Source organism: Parasteatoda tepidariorum, chromosome 3 (genome assembly GCF_982258835.1).
Source record: "Parasteatoda tepidariorum strain Cologne lab strain chromosome 3, Ptep-v5.0, whole genome shotgun sequence".
Taxonomy (NCBI): Eukaryota; Metazoa; Arthropoda; class Arachnida; order Araneae; family Theridiidae; genus Parasteatoda; species Parasteatoda tepidariorum.
The window spans coordinates 95,438,872-95,453,262 of NC_141757.1; the positions used below are offsets into that span (position 1 = coordinate 95,438,872).

Genomic DNA, 14,391 nt, shown 5'->3' on the forward strand with positions numbered 1-14,391 from the left:
GGGTGAAATAAAAATTTTAAATTTAATAAACTATTAAAAATATATTTTGTGTGCAAACTATATCAAATTATATTTTTGTTTAAATGTTGCTTTGTGGAATGCCATGACAAAAATACATTACATTAAATATTCATCATGCAAAACTCAAACTTTTACTGAAAGAATTTATATGCATTACTAATAAAAAAATAAAATAAAATTTAAAAAAAAAGATTTGAGTTTTTTTTTTAAATTAAAACTAGTAATTTAAATATGAAAATTTGATAAAATTAACATTACCTATCATTGTGTAATTGTCAACAACTTAAAAACTTCAGAAAATTTATTAAAAATCTTTAATCTGAGAAAAAATCTGTTCTTAGTTTTTAAGAACTTTCTGAGGTCTTATTTTTCAGATGGTAGGAAGGTCAAAAATTTTGTTAAAACTTTTGATTCAATAAATAAATTTAACTTGCATATGATTGGAAACTGACTTTTACAAGATGTAATTTGTTATTCATTTTTTTTTTTTTTTTTTTTTTGAAGACTTCTATTTAAGAATCGAAATAGAACAGGAAAAAAGTCATTCTTGTGTTGGTAAAAAAAATTAAGAATGTTATCAATAAATCAAAAAAAAGGTAATCTTAAAATCATAAAAACACATTCATTTCAATACATGTCTCCACTTTTTTTTGTTTGTTATGTTTTGCATGCATAATATTTAAAGTCAAAATTTCACTAGATTTTAAATAAAGAAAGTTATTCTGTAAGTTAAGAAGGGTTTTCAATTTTAAAAAAGAATGCTGTTCAATCATAGTTTTAATTCAATCTCGTACTTAGTCGCATATTGTTCTCTGCCACTATGTAACCACATTAATAAGTTTTTTTTAAAGGTCAAATTACTTACCTCAACTACAGCAAGACCAACAGCAACACCACCAATAACAGTAATAGCACCTTTCACTTTTTCAAGCATTTGTGGGAAGCAGCCCTAAAAAAAACGACCAAGAAAATAAAATTCAGTTGCTGAACTTCTAAGAAAATTAAAATGTAACACAATGGTTGACGTTTATCGCCTTGGTATTTAAAAGATTTCAGAAATACAAGTAAAAATAAAAAAACCTGCTAGTTTAAAAAAAAAATGTAGGGACCATCATTTAGAGAAAAGGGGACCAATTCTTTTTCAAGCTTTTTTATTCAATATATTTCACAAGAAAAATAACTACAGAGCCAACCTTTAGTTCCCCCCGGATATGATTTTTTCTAGTGGTAGGAAATTGAAAATTGAATTACAATTGAAAACAAAAATATCTGTTATTTGGCTCGAAATTCAAAAAGAACACTGCATAATTGCACTTTTATAAATACTAATACAGTGTTTTCAGTACAGCGCGAGAACCTCATATTTTTTTCCTTTCTCGCATTAAAAAATTATTACCGCGAGAAATTCACGCATTCTATAAAACAATTTCAAAATTCGCGAAATTCAAAAAATTTCTTGCATTTTGAAAAAAAATACTCATTGTGCCATTTAAAATTAAACCCGTTTCACTTTTCTTCCTGGATCTTTCATTATTTTCAACATCTCCTCCATAACTAGCTTCCCTATTTACCAGTATTGTACAGAACCTTTAAGAACAACAGAACACCATCCTTCGGAACCACGGAACCTCTTTCAGAACGCATTTCTCTGCAAACAGGTGTTTACCATAGGTAAGGTTTCTTCATGTAAGATGTTCAAATTTTTTGCTCGTTAATGTAAGATGGACAAATACCTTGTAAAGCCAATATCTTCTACTCCGAAACAGACAAATGAAAATGAAACAAATGTGGGTAGAAACGATCAAAACGAAACAAATACGCATTTGAGCAACCTAATGAGAATAGCTGATAAAAAAGTAGATGTAAAACATTTTCCATATGATGATGCAAAAAAAATATTCAACGCTTTAAAAATTAGAAGATGTTAAAAATGTATTATAATTAAAGAAATGATTTTTTTTCAAGTCTCTTTGTGCTTTTTTAAATTTTTTTTTAGATATTTCACTTAACTTTTTGAAATCTCACCCCGTTTTTGAGAAATTCTCACCCATTTTTTTTTTCTGCGATGAAAACACTGCCTAATACATTTGCATAGAGAGGTGGTTATAATAATTTTAAATAAAATTTAGAAATCCAAGAAAAATAGAAATTTTACAACCAATTTAAAATGCAAAAATATCATTTCACACAAAATGTATAAAAGTTGGTAACTATGTATATGGCGATATTCAATATATAGATACCAGTGGCAAACTTCAGAGATGAGAGTAGTCAGAAAGTAAAAAAGAGGAAATCCAAGAATATATATATATATATAATAAAAAAAAAAAAAAAAAAAAAAAAAAAAAAAAAAAAAAAAAATCGCACTTTTTTTGTCTAATTTTTGTTTAAACTTGTAATCCATGTGATTATAAATCCCGATATGCGGCTTTTAAATCACGTGCATATAAAACTCTACATCGGATTTAAAAAATGAGAAAATACAAATCATGATGCGTAATTTTTAGATCAAGATGCATAATTTTAAAATCGCGCGATATTACAACCGCAAAAACGAATCACAACATTGGATTTTAAGCTCGGGTCGCTACATATTAGATTTTTAAATCTCGTAAATACGAGTCATAATGTATGATATTTAAAAAGCGTAAATAAGAATTGCAATGCGCAACTTTTAAATCAGGTAAATACGAAAATCGATGATTGATATTAAAATCACGTGAAAAAAAATTCGAGATATTTGCAGAGTCGGGACTTGGGATTTCTAAAAGGATTGTTTGAATTGTTTTTTGTTTACGCAATAAATAAAAATTTACAAAATACGAGCTATCCCGCCGACGGATAAAAAATACGGAAAATCTTATTTTCTGTCAGTGAAATCGGAGAAAATAGCTAATATAAGTAAACATGTGGAAGGGTTAGCAGCTAGGACGTAGCTTGAATTTTCTGTTTTTCTTTGAAAATCGTAAATAAATATAATTATTTAACATCAACGACTGAATTTTTTTTCTTTTAAAAAAACGGGATATTTATAAATAAATAAATAAAATAAAAAAAATAATAAAATAAAAATAAAAAAACAATACTTTTAGAGAATCTGAGTTTTTGATAAAAAGGCTGAAATTCGAGAGACAAAGGCGAAAAAAATCTCATCCCTGTATAAAGGTCAACCAGTTTTATCCGAAGGAAATGATTTTTAGAGAAACTTCAGAGGGAGGAATGAGGACTTAAATAATTTCGCTCTGCGAAAAATTAAATTCCTCATAAAATATTTTAACTTGCGCAAAAAAAAATTTCAGCGGAAATTAGCGGGAAAAATGGAAAAATCTGAGAAAAAGCGGAAATCTGCGAATCCGCGGAAGAATCTCATCCCTGAAACTTAGACTTTGGTGCACCACCCTGCAAGATTAACAAATGCGCCCTATCTTATACATAACATAAATATTTTTAAAATTGTAATATGAGACAAGAAATATATGAAGAGACATTTGGGTATTTACAATCATTTATTTTACTTTAATTTAAATATTAATTAATAAAGAATTAATTGGGATGAAAAGATAAAATCTAGAAATAGTAGTAAATTTGAACATTGTATGTATTTACTAACTTGCCACCCTGAAATGAAATTTATCTTGATGCGAGAAATTAACCAACTATCTTACAATAATTATATTCAAAATTTATTTAAAAGTTAATTTTATTTGCAAAATGAAATAAATATCTTATAAAAGAATTAATTTTTTGTTTATTGTAATTCATATATGTAGGGGTTTACAACTTTTTAAATGAAGGACTGAGTACCCTAATATTTAGACACGTTGACAGAAATTATAATTATTTTAGTGTAAACTTCAGTATTTTAGATAATTCCTTTTATCAGTCAACTTTGTAATATATTTCCATCAAATCAAATTCTTTTAAATATAAAAATTCATTCAAAACTGAAGAAAACCAAGCTGATTATCTTCAAATTTAAAGTATATTTCCTCCTTATTATCGATGAAGAAAAAAAAAAAAAAAGATTGAGGAAAAAGACTGCACATTAATTAAAACAAGTGTATTTTAAAATAAATTAACCGTCATGTTCTGGAATGAAAGTAAGAAAAAATAAAAAAAATAGATCAATATTTTATTGAACAACACAAAAGCAAATTAAAGATTTTAATTATAGAAATTGTATGGGGTATAAAACGATTTAAAATAAAACGCATTATAGCCAAACTACAATAAAACATGCAGTTGGTATTAGTTCAGTATATTTAACTTGTGAACATTTATATTTAGTGATTTATAAAAGATCTTATGAATATTAAATCTTAACACTGTATTTTACATTACAGAATATTAGAAAACATGTAGAACAAAATATCAAAAACATGTGGAAACTCTCCGAAAATACGAAACAATTGAAATTGATGGATTAATTATAAATGAACAAGTGATTATTAATATTCAAAATTATTGAATCACACATTTGTCACATTAAAAATACTGAGTCTTTTGAAATGTCAGAAACTTAGTAGCAATAACTAACAACAAAAAAAGATGCAAAAACTACTTTGTATATTTGACATGTCAATAACTTATATGCACAACTTTCCAATTTTATTTTCTTATTTTCCAAAAATAAAAATGAATCACATTTTTAGTATTTCCAGGTGCCACTGCAGGCCACACATAAAGAGTTAGTGGGCCACAAGTGGTGCACCCCTATCATATAGTGTATTAATTCTGGATTGTGCACCCTCAAATCTTGATGTGTTGTACACCACTGACACATAACAAAAGTAATGTTGAACATTAACTTGAAACTACCCTAGATATGCAGAAACTTTATAATAAAAGTCAAAAACAATGCTTTTGAGTTGAGTGATTTAAAATTTCTCGAAAATAACCATAAAAAGGCACATAAAATTTAATATATTACTAAACATAGGATAATTTTCAAATTTGACTTTAAATGATTATAGACTAAGTAACCCATATATTTTTTAAAAAAAAATTAGGCAATGAATCACAACAGTTAAGTTGATTAGTTTAAAAATTCGCTTTATATAATTTAAGACTAGACTAATATGGCAGATGATTCACTTCTAATTTTTCATCTTTATTACTTTCTTTCACTTCATCAGTTTGATTCAACTAATTTTTCATCTTGATTACTTTCTTTCACTTCATCAGTTTGATTCAAAATTTCTAAGGTCTTTCTGTTTTGATAAGAATTAGTTGCTAATAAAATTAATTCCTTTAATAGTGAGTGAGTATTTTTTGTCATTTTTCCATTATTGAAAAAACTCCAAGGTGTGCATTAAACCTATCTTTTTATGTCAGGGTAGCTTTGTCGAAACCAGAGACTAAAAGATCATTTGTCAAAATATTGAAGTCTAATATTTAATACAATATAATGAGCATTATGCAGTTTAATAGCAATTTCAAATTATTTTGAACAGAAATATAAATAAAAAAGTAACTCAACAGAAGAAAAATACAAGTCTTACTTTGATGAAAGGTTGTTGGCAAGTATCAGTACCAGGCTCGCAGCAGCTCTTTGGTATGGTTATTCCGACATTAGTATAATCTTGAGGTCCATCTACACCACAGCATTTCCACTAAAATAAATTTTTTTTATTAGTCTTCCATTTCATAATTTTTTTGCATATATATATATTTAAATTAAAAAATTTCAATAAGATGGAATTTGTTTATAGCAAGTTAAATATTAAAGAAATTCTTATAAGCTTGGGTAGTTTAATGTTAAAGAGAATATAAAACCTGATTTAACTAAGACTTTTAAAGGATTATTTTCTTGATAAAGATCCTAAATTTTTTTTTTATACAACCAGTGAAGGTTTTGGAGTGTAGAAATCAATCATACGATATATTTTAGAATCTTTAAAAATTTCTCTAATTTTTAAACATACTTTCTAAATATACTAGAAGACACAAAATGGATTCAGGTATTATATTATAATTTAAACACAAAGATGAAAAATAAAATTTGAAACATTATCAATGATGTGTGTTTAGTTATTAAACTATAAACATACTTTTATGTAATAGTATAATAAAGGGGATAGGGGCGTCATAAACAAAAAAAGTAACATTTATGTATAGCTTCTTTGAAAATTATTAACAACATTTTCATTAAATTAGCAATAGTATCATAACGTATAGCAAGAACATGAAGCGGTTCAAAGAAATTTTTCCCCATTTAAAAGAATTATTGAAAATGGCATAGCAAAAATTTATTGAATGTAACAAATTTAAAAAACTGATTCAGAACGTCTCAGAGTACCTTCTTCCACTAAGCCAGTGTTTCCCAAAGTGTGGTATGCGTACCCCCAGGGGTACGGCAACAATTTAGCGGGGGTACGCATTCTTATACGGAATATCAACAAACGAAAATTTCAAAAATTTATATTTAAAAACAAAGCTAGCCATGAAAATTTACGATTACGTACTTTTCTTTCGATTATTTTTTGCAGAGTTAACAGTTAATAATTAGTGGTGCCAACAGCCAAATTTGATTTTTAACTTTTGTGAAATTTTTTATAGTAAAAAATACATTAATTTCTTATTAGTGGTACACAGCCTTACTAAAAATTTAGAAGGGGTACGTAAAAGTCATAAGTTTGGGAAACACTGCACTAAGCTCTTGAATTAAGATCATATCTGGTTAAGAGGTCATACATCAATTAAGGTATCCAAATGGGAGAAAATAGGTCAGTTGGACGAAAATTTTCATTTTATTTCTTTTTTCCTGTCGAAACTTTTGTTGCTTTCTAAATCCTTTTCAATTGAGAATGAGTTATTTCCAATTATTTTATTCATATAAAATATTTTTATATTTTTTGGTAATTACATACTTTTGGTAATTACATTACAGCCTTTTCAAAAAGAATGCTGATTTAGAGGATATCTCTTTACACTAACACACATTACAAATATATATATATATATATATTTTTTTTTTCATAGAATTTGTTTAATATCAGATATGCTTTGAATAAAAAGCTTAAGTCTAAGAGTGAATTTATTCTTATCATGCTTTAAATAAAGATGTTTAAATTTTCCTTTTAAAAATCTATATTGAACAATATTTAATTGTATTTCAATATATGTTTGAAACTTTTTAAAGAATTTAGTTCAAAACCAGGAAACAGCATTAAAAATAATAATAAAAAAATGACAGTTTACTTTAGAGCTGCAACTGAGCTGTTAGTGTAACATTAAAAAATTAAGATTATGCTCAAATTTCCCTTTATTTTGGAAAAAAGCAAATTTACATAGAAAACACACACACACACATATTATATATATATATATATATATATATATATATATATATATATATATATATATATATATATATATATATATATATATATATATATATATATATAAATAATTAGATAGAAATCTGATTCTGAGAAAAAACTTATTTGCAGCAGACAAGAATTTTTCCACTGCGGAAAAATCTTTGGAGAGAACAGATTTTTTTTATTGATTTGCCAAAACTTAGCAATCATTAAAATGCATAAGATCGCAGTGCAAACATAATTTTTGCAAAAAATGGACAAAACAGGGATGAGAGTAGTCAGAAAGTAAAAAAGAGGAAATCCAAAAAAAAACATTTTATATATATATATATATATATATATATATATATATATATATATATATATATATATAAACAAAAATTTGTGACAAAAAAGCGCGATTTTTAAACTTGTAAACCATGTGAATATAAATCCCGATATGAGACTTTTAAATCACGTAAATATGAAACTCTACATCGAATTTAAAAAATGCGAAAATACAAATCATGATTTTTTAATTTTTTGATCACGATGCATAATTTTTAAATCGCGCGATATTACAACCACAAAAACGAATCACGATATTGGATTTTAAGCTCACGTGAATACGAATTGCTACATAGGGCTTTAAAAGCTCGTAAATACAAATCGCGATATTGATTTTTTAAATCTCGTAAGTAAGAATCGCACTGTACAATATTTAAATCGCCTGAATAAGAATCGCAACGTTCAACTTTTAAATCAGGTAAATACGAAAATCGAGATTTGATAATAAAATAGAGATTTTAAAAATGCATAAATACAAAACACGATATTGGATTTTTAAATGTCGTAAATAAGAATCATAATATACGATATTTAAATAGCGTAAATAAGAATCGCAATGTGCAACTTTTAAATCAGGTAAATACGAAAATGGATGATTGATATTAAAATCGCGTGAATAAAAATCGAGATCTGAATTACGAAAATACGAGTTATCCAGCCGACGGATAAAAAATACGGAAAATCTTATTTTCAGTGCGTGAAATCGGAGAAAATAGCTAAAATAAGTAAAAATGCGGAAGGGTTAGCAGCTAGGGCGTAGATTTAATTTTCTGTTTATCTTTGAAAATCGTAAATAAATATAATTATTTTACTTCAATGACTGAATATAAAAAAAACGGGATATTTATTTTTAAAAAAAACGAAACTTTTAGAGAATCAGAGTTTTTGATAAAAAGGCTGAAATTCGAGAGACAAAAAAAATCTCATCCCTGTATAAAGGTCAACCAGTTTTATCCCAAGGAAATGATTTTTAGAGAAACTTCAGAGGGAGGAAAAGGGACTTCAACAATTTCCCTCCGCGGAAAATTAAATTCCTCTTAAAACATTTTAACTCGGGCAAAAAAAAAATTTTCAGCGGAAATTAGCGGGAAAAATGGAAAAATCTGAAAAAAAGCGGAAATCCGCGAATCCGCGGAAGAATCTCATCCCTGACAAAAACAGTTTTTTCCCCATGGTCTTTATTTGTCTACCATGTTGAGCAAAGTTTTTTCATATTTTACGTGTTTTAGAAACAATCACAAAAATTAAAAGGTATTTGAATTCAAATATCAGTTAAAATCAAAAGTTATAAAAAATAAAAAAAATTTAACAGTTAAAATTCAAAATTAGTTGAAATATTTTTCGATATACATTTTCAGGACATAAAAGTAAAATTTTTTCATAACACTTGACCAAAATAATAAATAAATAACTAAAAAATAAAAATAGAACAGCAAAAATAATACTTTGGATTGCATTTCATCCCAAAGTTGAAGTGCATCTTTCTTCTGCTGCACCAAGCTGTCATTCATGTTTTGTTTCAGGAAATCTTTGACCTACAAAGCACATGCATACATTAATAAATAGTCTGAAAGTTTAAAATAACAATTACAGAAATCTGACTTAACATCACCCGTGAATGACAATTTTCCACTTTTAAGGTCTTTTCAGCTCTGACACCTTTTATTTCTTATTTTATTTCTATTATAAAAATCCCAGTATTTATCTAATACTATTACCCTTAAATACTGACCGGTTGTCCAAAGAAGTTTTTCTTCCAAGGACATGAAAAACAAAAGAGAAATGGGTATGTCTGAAAATTTAGTACTTAAGACATACTTAAATTGTTACAAATTTAAATTTTAATTTTCATGTTCCGGATATATTGGTGTTCAGCTATTTTCAATATTTCTGTTGAGTCTGACTAGTGTCTTTAAAATAGAGTATCCAATAACATATTACATGTGCTACTGTATACAATCCAATCACATGTCACTAAAATAAATTGCTGGCTTAAAAAATAAACATTTTGGATTTTTACTCGTATTTAATTCAATTATAGATTTTATCCAACTAAGTAAGATAAAAATGAAAATTGAACCACTTAAAAAGAACTCTCATTTAGAAAATAAAAAAGGAATAATTTAACATAACCCAAACTAGATAGATACGCATTTCGATTCATATGAGGCAATCTGGACAAGAAACGTAACTTAGAAGACCATGAATTTAAACCTTATAGGTTAAAATATTTTAATAAATTTTAAAATAATAACACTTTAAGAATAAACTTTTAAATGTTTACATTTAATGTATTTAAAACTTGACAAAAAAAATTACATTTATACAAGAATCACATACTACATTTCAAAAAAAAATTATCAAATTAAATAAAATATTGATTTTTTATGCAATTATATCATTGGAAATATTTAGAGTTCTAAACAAATTTTCAAAAAAAAGTTTAAACGAATCACAAAATTACAAACAAACCATTGTACAACAAAAAAAATGAACTGATTCTTTCTAAAATTTTTATAATCTAATACATAAATGGTTAGCAGCTTGGTGTAAAATTACAACTCAATTTTCATACAGAAATATTTTTGTAATTAAATGATTAAGAAGGAACTACAGGTAGAGTTTATCTTAATGGGGGCAGGATAGGCACTGGTATTACTGTTCTAAACTTTAACAAGATTACTTATGTCACAAAACCAAGCTTCTCAAAAAATAATCAAAAGAAATATCGAGATAATTAGGAATTAAATGCATCAAATTGAAGATTTAAGGACACTAAAAGTGACATGCCATATGAGTAAATTAAATTGTTCCTCAGTATTTTCCAGATAAATACTTAATGTTTTTGGTTTGTTTTCTCCCCACAAAGCAGCACTTTTTTTGGCATACATGGCAATCTAGATGTTATCTACCTAAAATGCACACCCAAGCAATTCATAAGATTATTGCCTTTATCACCACAAAAGAAATAATTTTTATTGAAACACAGAACCTATATAAGTTTAAAAATAGAAAACTCAAGTGAAAAGCCAAGCTCTATCTATTGCCTAATTATTCTGACAGATTTCAATAATTGCAGTTTTAAAAAACGTTTAAAAAAATAAGCATAACAAGTTTTGAAAAAAAAAAAGTTATATGAAATATTACAAAAATTTATCACAAGATGTAAAATTAAGAATTAGGAAGAGGAAAAAAAACAGCTTTTTCTTCGATGCAACATTAAATCTATATGCTTCAACCTTTAGATTAATTTATTTCAGTTTAACTCAATTACACTGTTACTGTCTAATGAAAATTTACAACTAAATATTTTAATACAGTTGAAAGTAGAAAAAACTTTTTTTGAAAAAGGTGAATGAATGTCTGGATATAAGACCTCTTTCTGTTAAGCACAAAGTTTATTTTTTAAGCACAAAAGCTTTTTAAATTTACACAACATGCTGAATTTAAGGAAATATAAGATTATGCAAAATACAATATACTCTAAATAAAAAGTTAAATTTCATTCAGAGTATTTATCTCATACAAAAGAGGTTAAAAGAACAAGAATACAACTTATAAAAAGAATTGTAAACATGTAGAAACACCACAAACAGTTTTAGTTAAAAGAAAATTTAAAACTTCTCTCATGTGATGATTGCCTTCAAACATATCACATTAGAAGTCAATAAAATATTTTAACAAATGAAATGTCTCAGTAAAATATAATTCACATTGCAATGCAATGCAATAAAAATGTATATATACTACACAAACACACAAGTTAATTTTTATCTTACCTCTCCCTTATACATGTAAGCAGAAATTCCACCAGCGAGCTCAACAACGAAAATGACAAATACAAGCAGTCCAAACTAGAAATAGTAGAATTAGATTTAGCACATATCTTCTAATGAACAATACAATAAAAAAAAAATTAAAACTTAACGTTAGAATTAATCCCACAGCTTGTAATGCAACAGGATTAGGTTTCTTAACTACAATATTTAATAAGCTAACCTGTAAAACTGTTATTGAAAAATAAACTGTTATAGGCTCCCTTAAAAATGCTGCCTTTTTTTTCATATAACATTTTCAAAAAAAAATTAACTCACTGTTTGAATAATAATTACACACTGGTAAAATTATCTTTGTTAGGATTATTCTTAACTGGTTAAATTTTATGAATTTTTTTTTTAGGATGGGTTAGATTTATGAATTTAAGTGATTTTAAATTTTATATTAATTAATATAAATCTTTATTTAAAAATGCACCTTTAGCTGTTCATTTTATCATAATTTTCAGTTTAAATTGTAGAAAAAACTTTTAAGTTGTGTATCAAAAATTTTTTTGGGGGGTTTACTTTTTTTTGGAAAAAATTTATACATACATTGTTTTTTTTTTTTTTTTTATAATGCTTTATTTTTTTTTAACTTCAAATTTTTCTCTTCTGAGAATTACTTTTTGAAATACATACATAAAATAAATTAAGAGGGTAATATAAAAACTGTTGAGGATCAAATTCAGTTATTACATAATATTACACAATTTGATAAATTTTTACGGTGTTAAGTGACTTTTTCTGTGAGGAAGCACCCTGCCCTTTTTATTATCAGGAAGAACTCTGTTCAAAGGAAATGTTTCCAATGTTTTTTTGCTATTTTAAAACACACACAAGATATTAAAAAGATTTCGATAAAACCTTAAAAAGGAGGAAAAGTAATTTTTAAATTAATAAATTTCATTAATTGACAATTTAACACTACTTAAAAATGTAGCACAGGCAAAAAAATCTCATTTGGCATAGAATAAATAGCAAAACTAACAAATTTTAAGTTTTCAAACAACAGCTTTCAGCACTTTTACCTTAAATAATTTACTTAAAAAATTACATTACGTTTAAAGCTAAGTGGGCAAGTCCATGGTTACGTGTCATGTATTATGATGCTACATATAGATTTGCTTTTTTAGCTTATTTTGCTTTTTTAAATTTTTTTCACTGAATAACAAAGAATATCTACTTTTCATATTTATGCATGAAAACTTAATTTAAATTTAATAGAATGAATTTAAAACATAATAACTCTTACAACCTGAAAAAAAAAACACAAGGCAACTACATATTTGCATTGATGTTCATATCCTAGCTTGACTATATCATAAAATCTAATTTTAAATAACTTCAAGAAAGAAAGGTCAACTTATAAATTACAACTATTTCAATTTTAAACACAAAAATATTATGAGGAATTCCTGGTATTTCTTGTTCCAATTTTTTTTTTTTACTCTTGTTACATTCATTCCCTTTAGAAGATTTGATAAGAAATTTTCAAAGTCCATTATGAGTCTAAATAAGTTTATATTAGTATATGTATTGAATTTCCTTAAAGGAAAAGTAATTTCTAAAATTAACAAATTGAAAACTTTTTTACATTTTTATTTAATTACAGTCTCAATTTTTTGGCCATTTCCGGTTTGCCTGTAGGAATCATTACATTTATGTAGCTATCAAATTTTAAAAAAGTCTCATGTTTAAAATTTGTTTTCTCAAGAACTAACTAATAGTCTACCAATTTCATTCAAATCTTGAATTCTTCAAATAAAATTACATTCTTTAAAATGTAAAGAATTAATATATTTGTAATACACAATTAAAAAATTCAGCTTTTTTGAAGAAGAAAAAAATATTAATTGGATAATTTAATTATATAAATAATAATTATCCAAAATTATTTTTTGCTTTGGATAAATGAATTTAACAATTGTGAGCAAAAATTTTTCGATCCGCTTAGAGTCTGGAGATAGGGAAATAATGCAAAAAGTAAAACTAGCTACTACCAATTGCAGGGAATACCGTTCGTGGTAAGGGGTCCCAATTTTAGACTTATTTTTTAACTAAACTATTGAGGCCTTATTCGTCAGAATGCACTTACATCTCATTATTCATTGATATTTTCAGGAACAGAAAACCATATTCATCAACAGAAAAAATGTTAATTCATAGAGAAAATAAGTTTTAGTGTTTGATTTCTTAACTTAAAATAGTGTCTGCACAGAGTAATTAGCATATTTGGAGTGATCCCTTTAAGTTTTGGATTAAGTGTGAAGATATAATAACTAGATCAAAAGTTGTTTAGAATGTCTTGTTCTTGTGCTCTGTACTTACAAATTAAACAAGTTCAGTACTTTTAAGCTTGTAATCAGCATAAAGAAATTCTATAAAGTTTTGAGTTTAGCTATTTTATTAAAATGTTTTTGTAGTTATTGCAATTAGTTAACAGGACTAAAATTAACCAAACAAAAACATTTGTGCTTACTCTTGTTACAAAATTAAATTTAGAGTGATTCCAGATATATTATATGAATTAGTTTCACATTAGAAGCTACTGTACCACTGTATAAAAACAGATAAGCAGCACAAAAATATTACTAATTTTTTTAAGAATTTAATCGACCTTTATCATTTTCTTTTTAATATTAACCAAAAAAAGACACTATTAAAAAAAAAAAAATAATACTTCAGCAAGCCAAAAAATATTTCTATATATATTGGAAATCAGCATTGAAATTCAGCAATTTTTGGTATAAAAGTTTTTTTCTAGACCATTTACCAAAAGAGAGAGAAACATGAAGAATTCTACCAATTCAGTTTTATTTGTAATTCTTCGTAGGAAAAAAAATCAAATTCAGGCTCTCTCACTTTCTGTGAAATTGCTTAGGTTGCTTTCTGCTCAAAAAAGA

At 26.0% G+C, this 14,391-nt stretch overlaps 1 protein-coding gene across 2 annotated transcripts in view; it reads right to left on the reverse strand.

Moving 5' to 3' along the window:
- Positions 1-14,391, reverse strand: part of LOC107451396 (CD63 antigen) — a 28,998-nt gene that overhangs the window by 1,503 nt on the left and 13,104 nt on the right. Inside the window, exons 3-7 of one of the 2 annotated variants that reach the window (XR_015432657.1) lie at positions 11,450-11,524; positions 9,116-9,205; positions 5,188-5,633; positions 3,401-5,137; positions 1,975-2,274 (exon numbers count right to left, since the gene is read on the reverse strand). Coding sequence is in view for 1 of the 2 variants with exons in the window: in XM_071183175.2 (XP_071039276.1) it covers positions 887-970; positions 5,523-5,633; positions 9,116-9,205; positions 11,450-11,524 (360 nt within the window). In the remaining variant the exon portion in view is untranslated. Of the gene's footprint in view, positions 1-886; positions 971-1,974; positions 2,275-3,400; positions 5,138-5,187; positions 5,634-9,115; positions 9,206-11,449; positions 11,525-14,391 lie in introns of those variants that run through there. The other variant, XM_071183175.2, reaches the window with a different exon arrangement.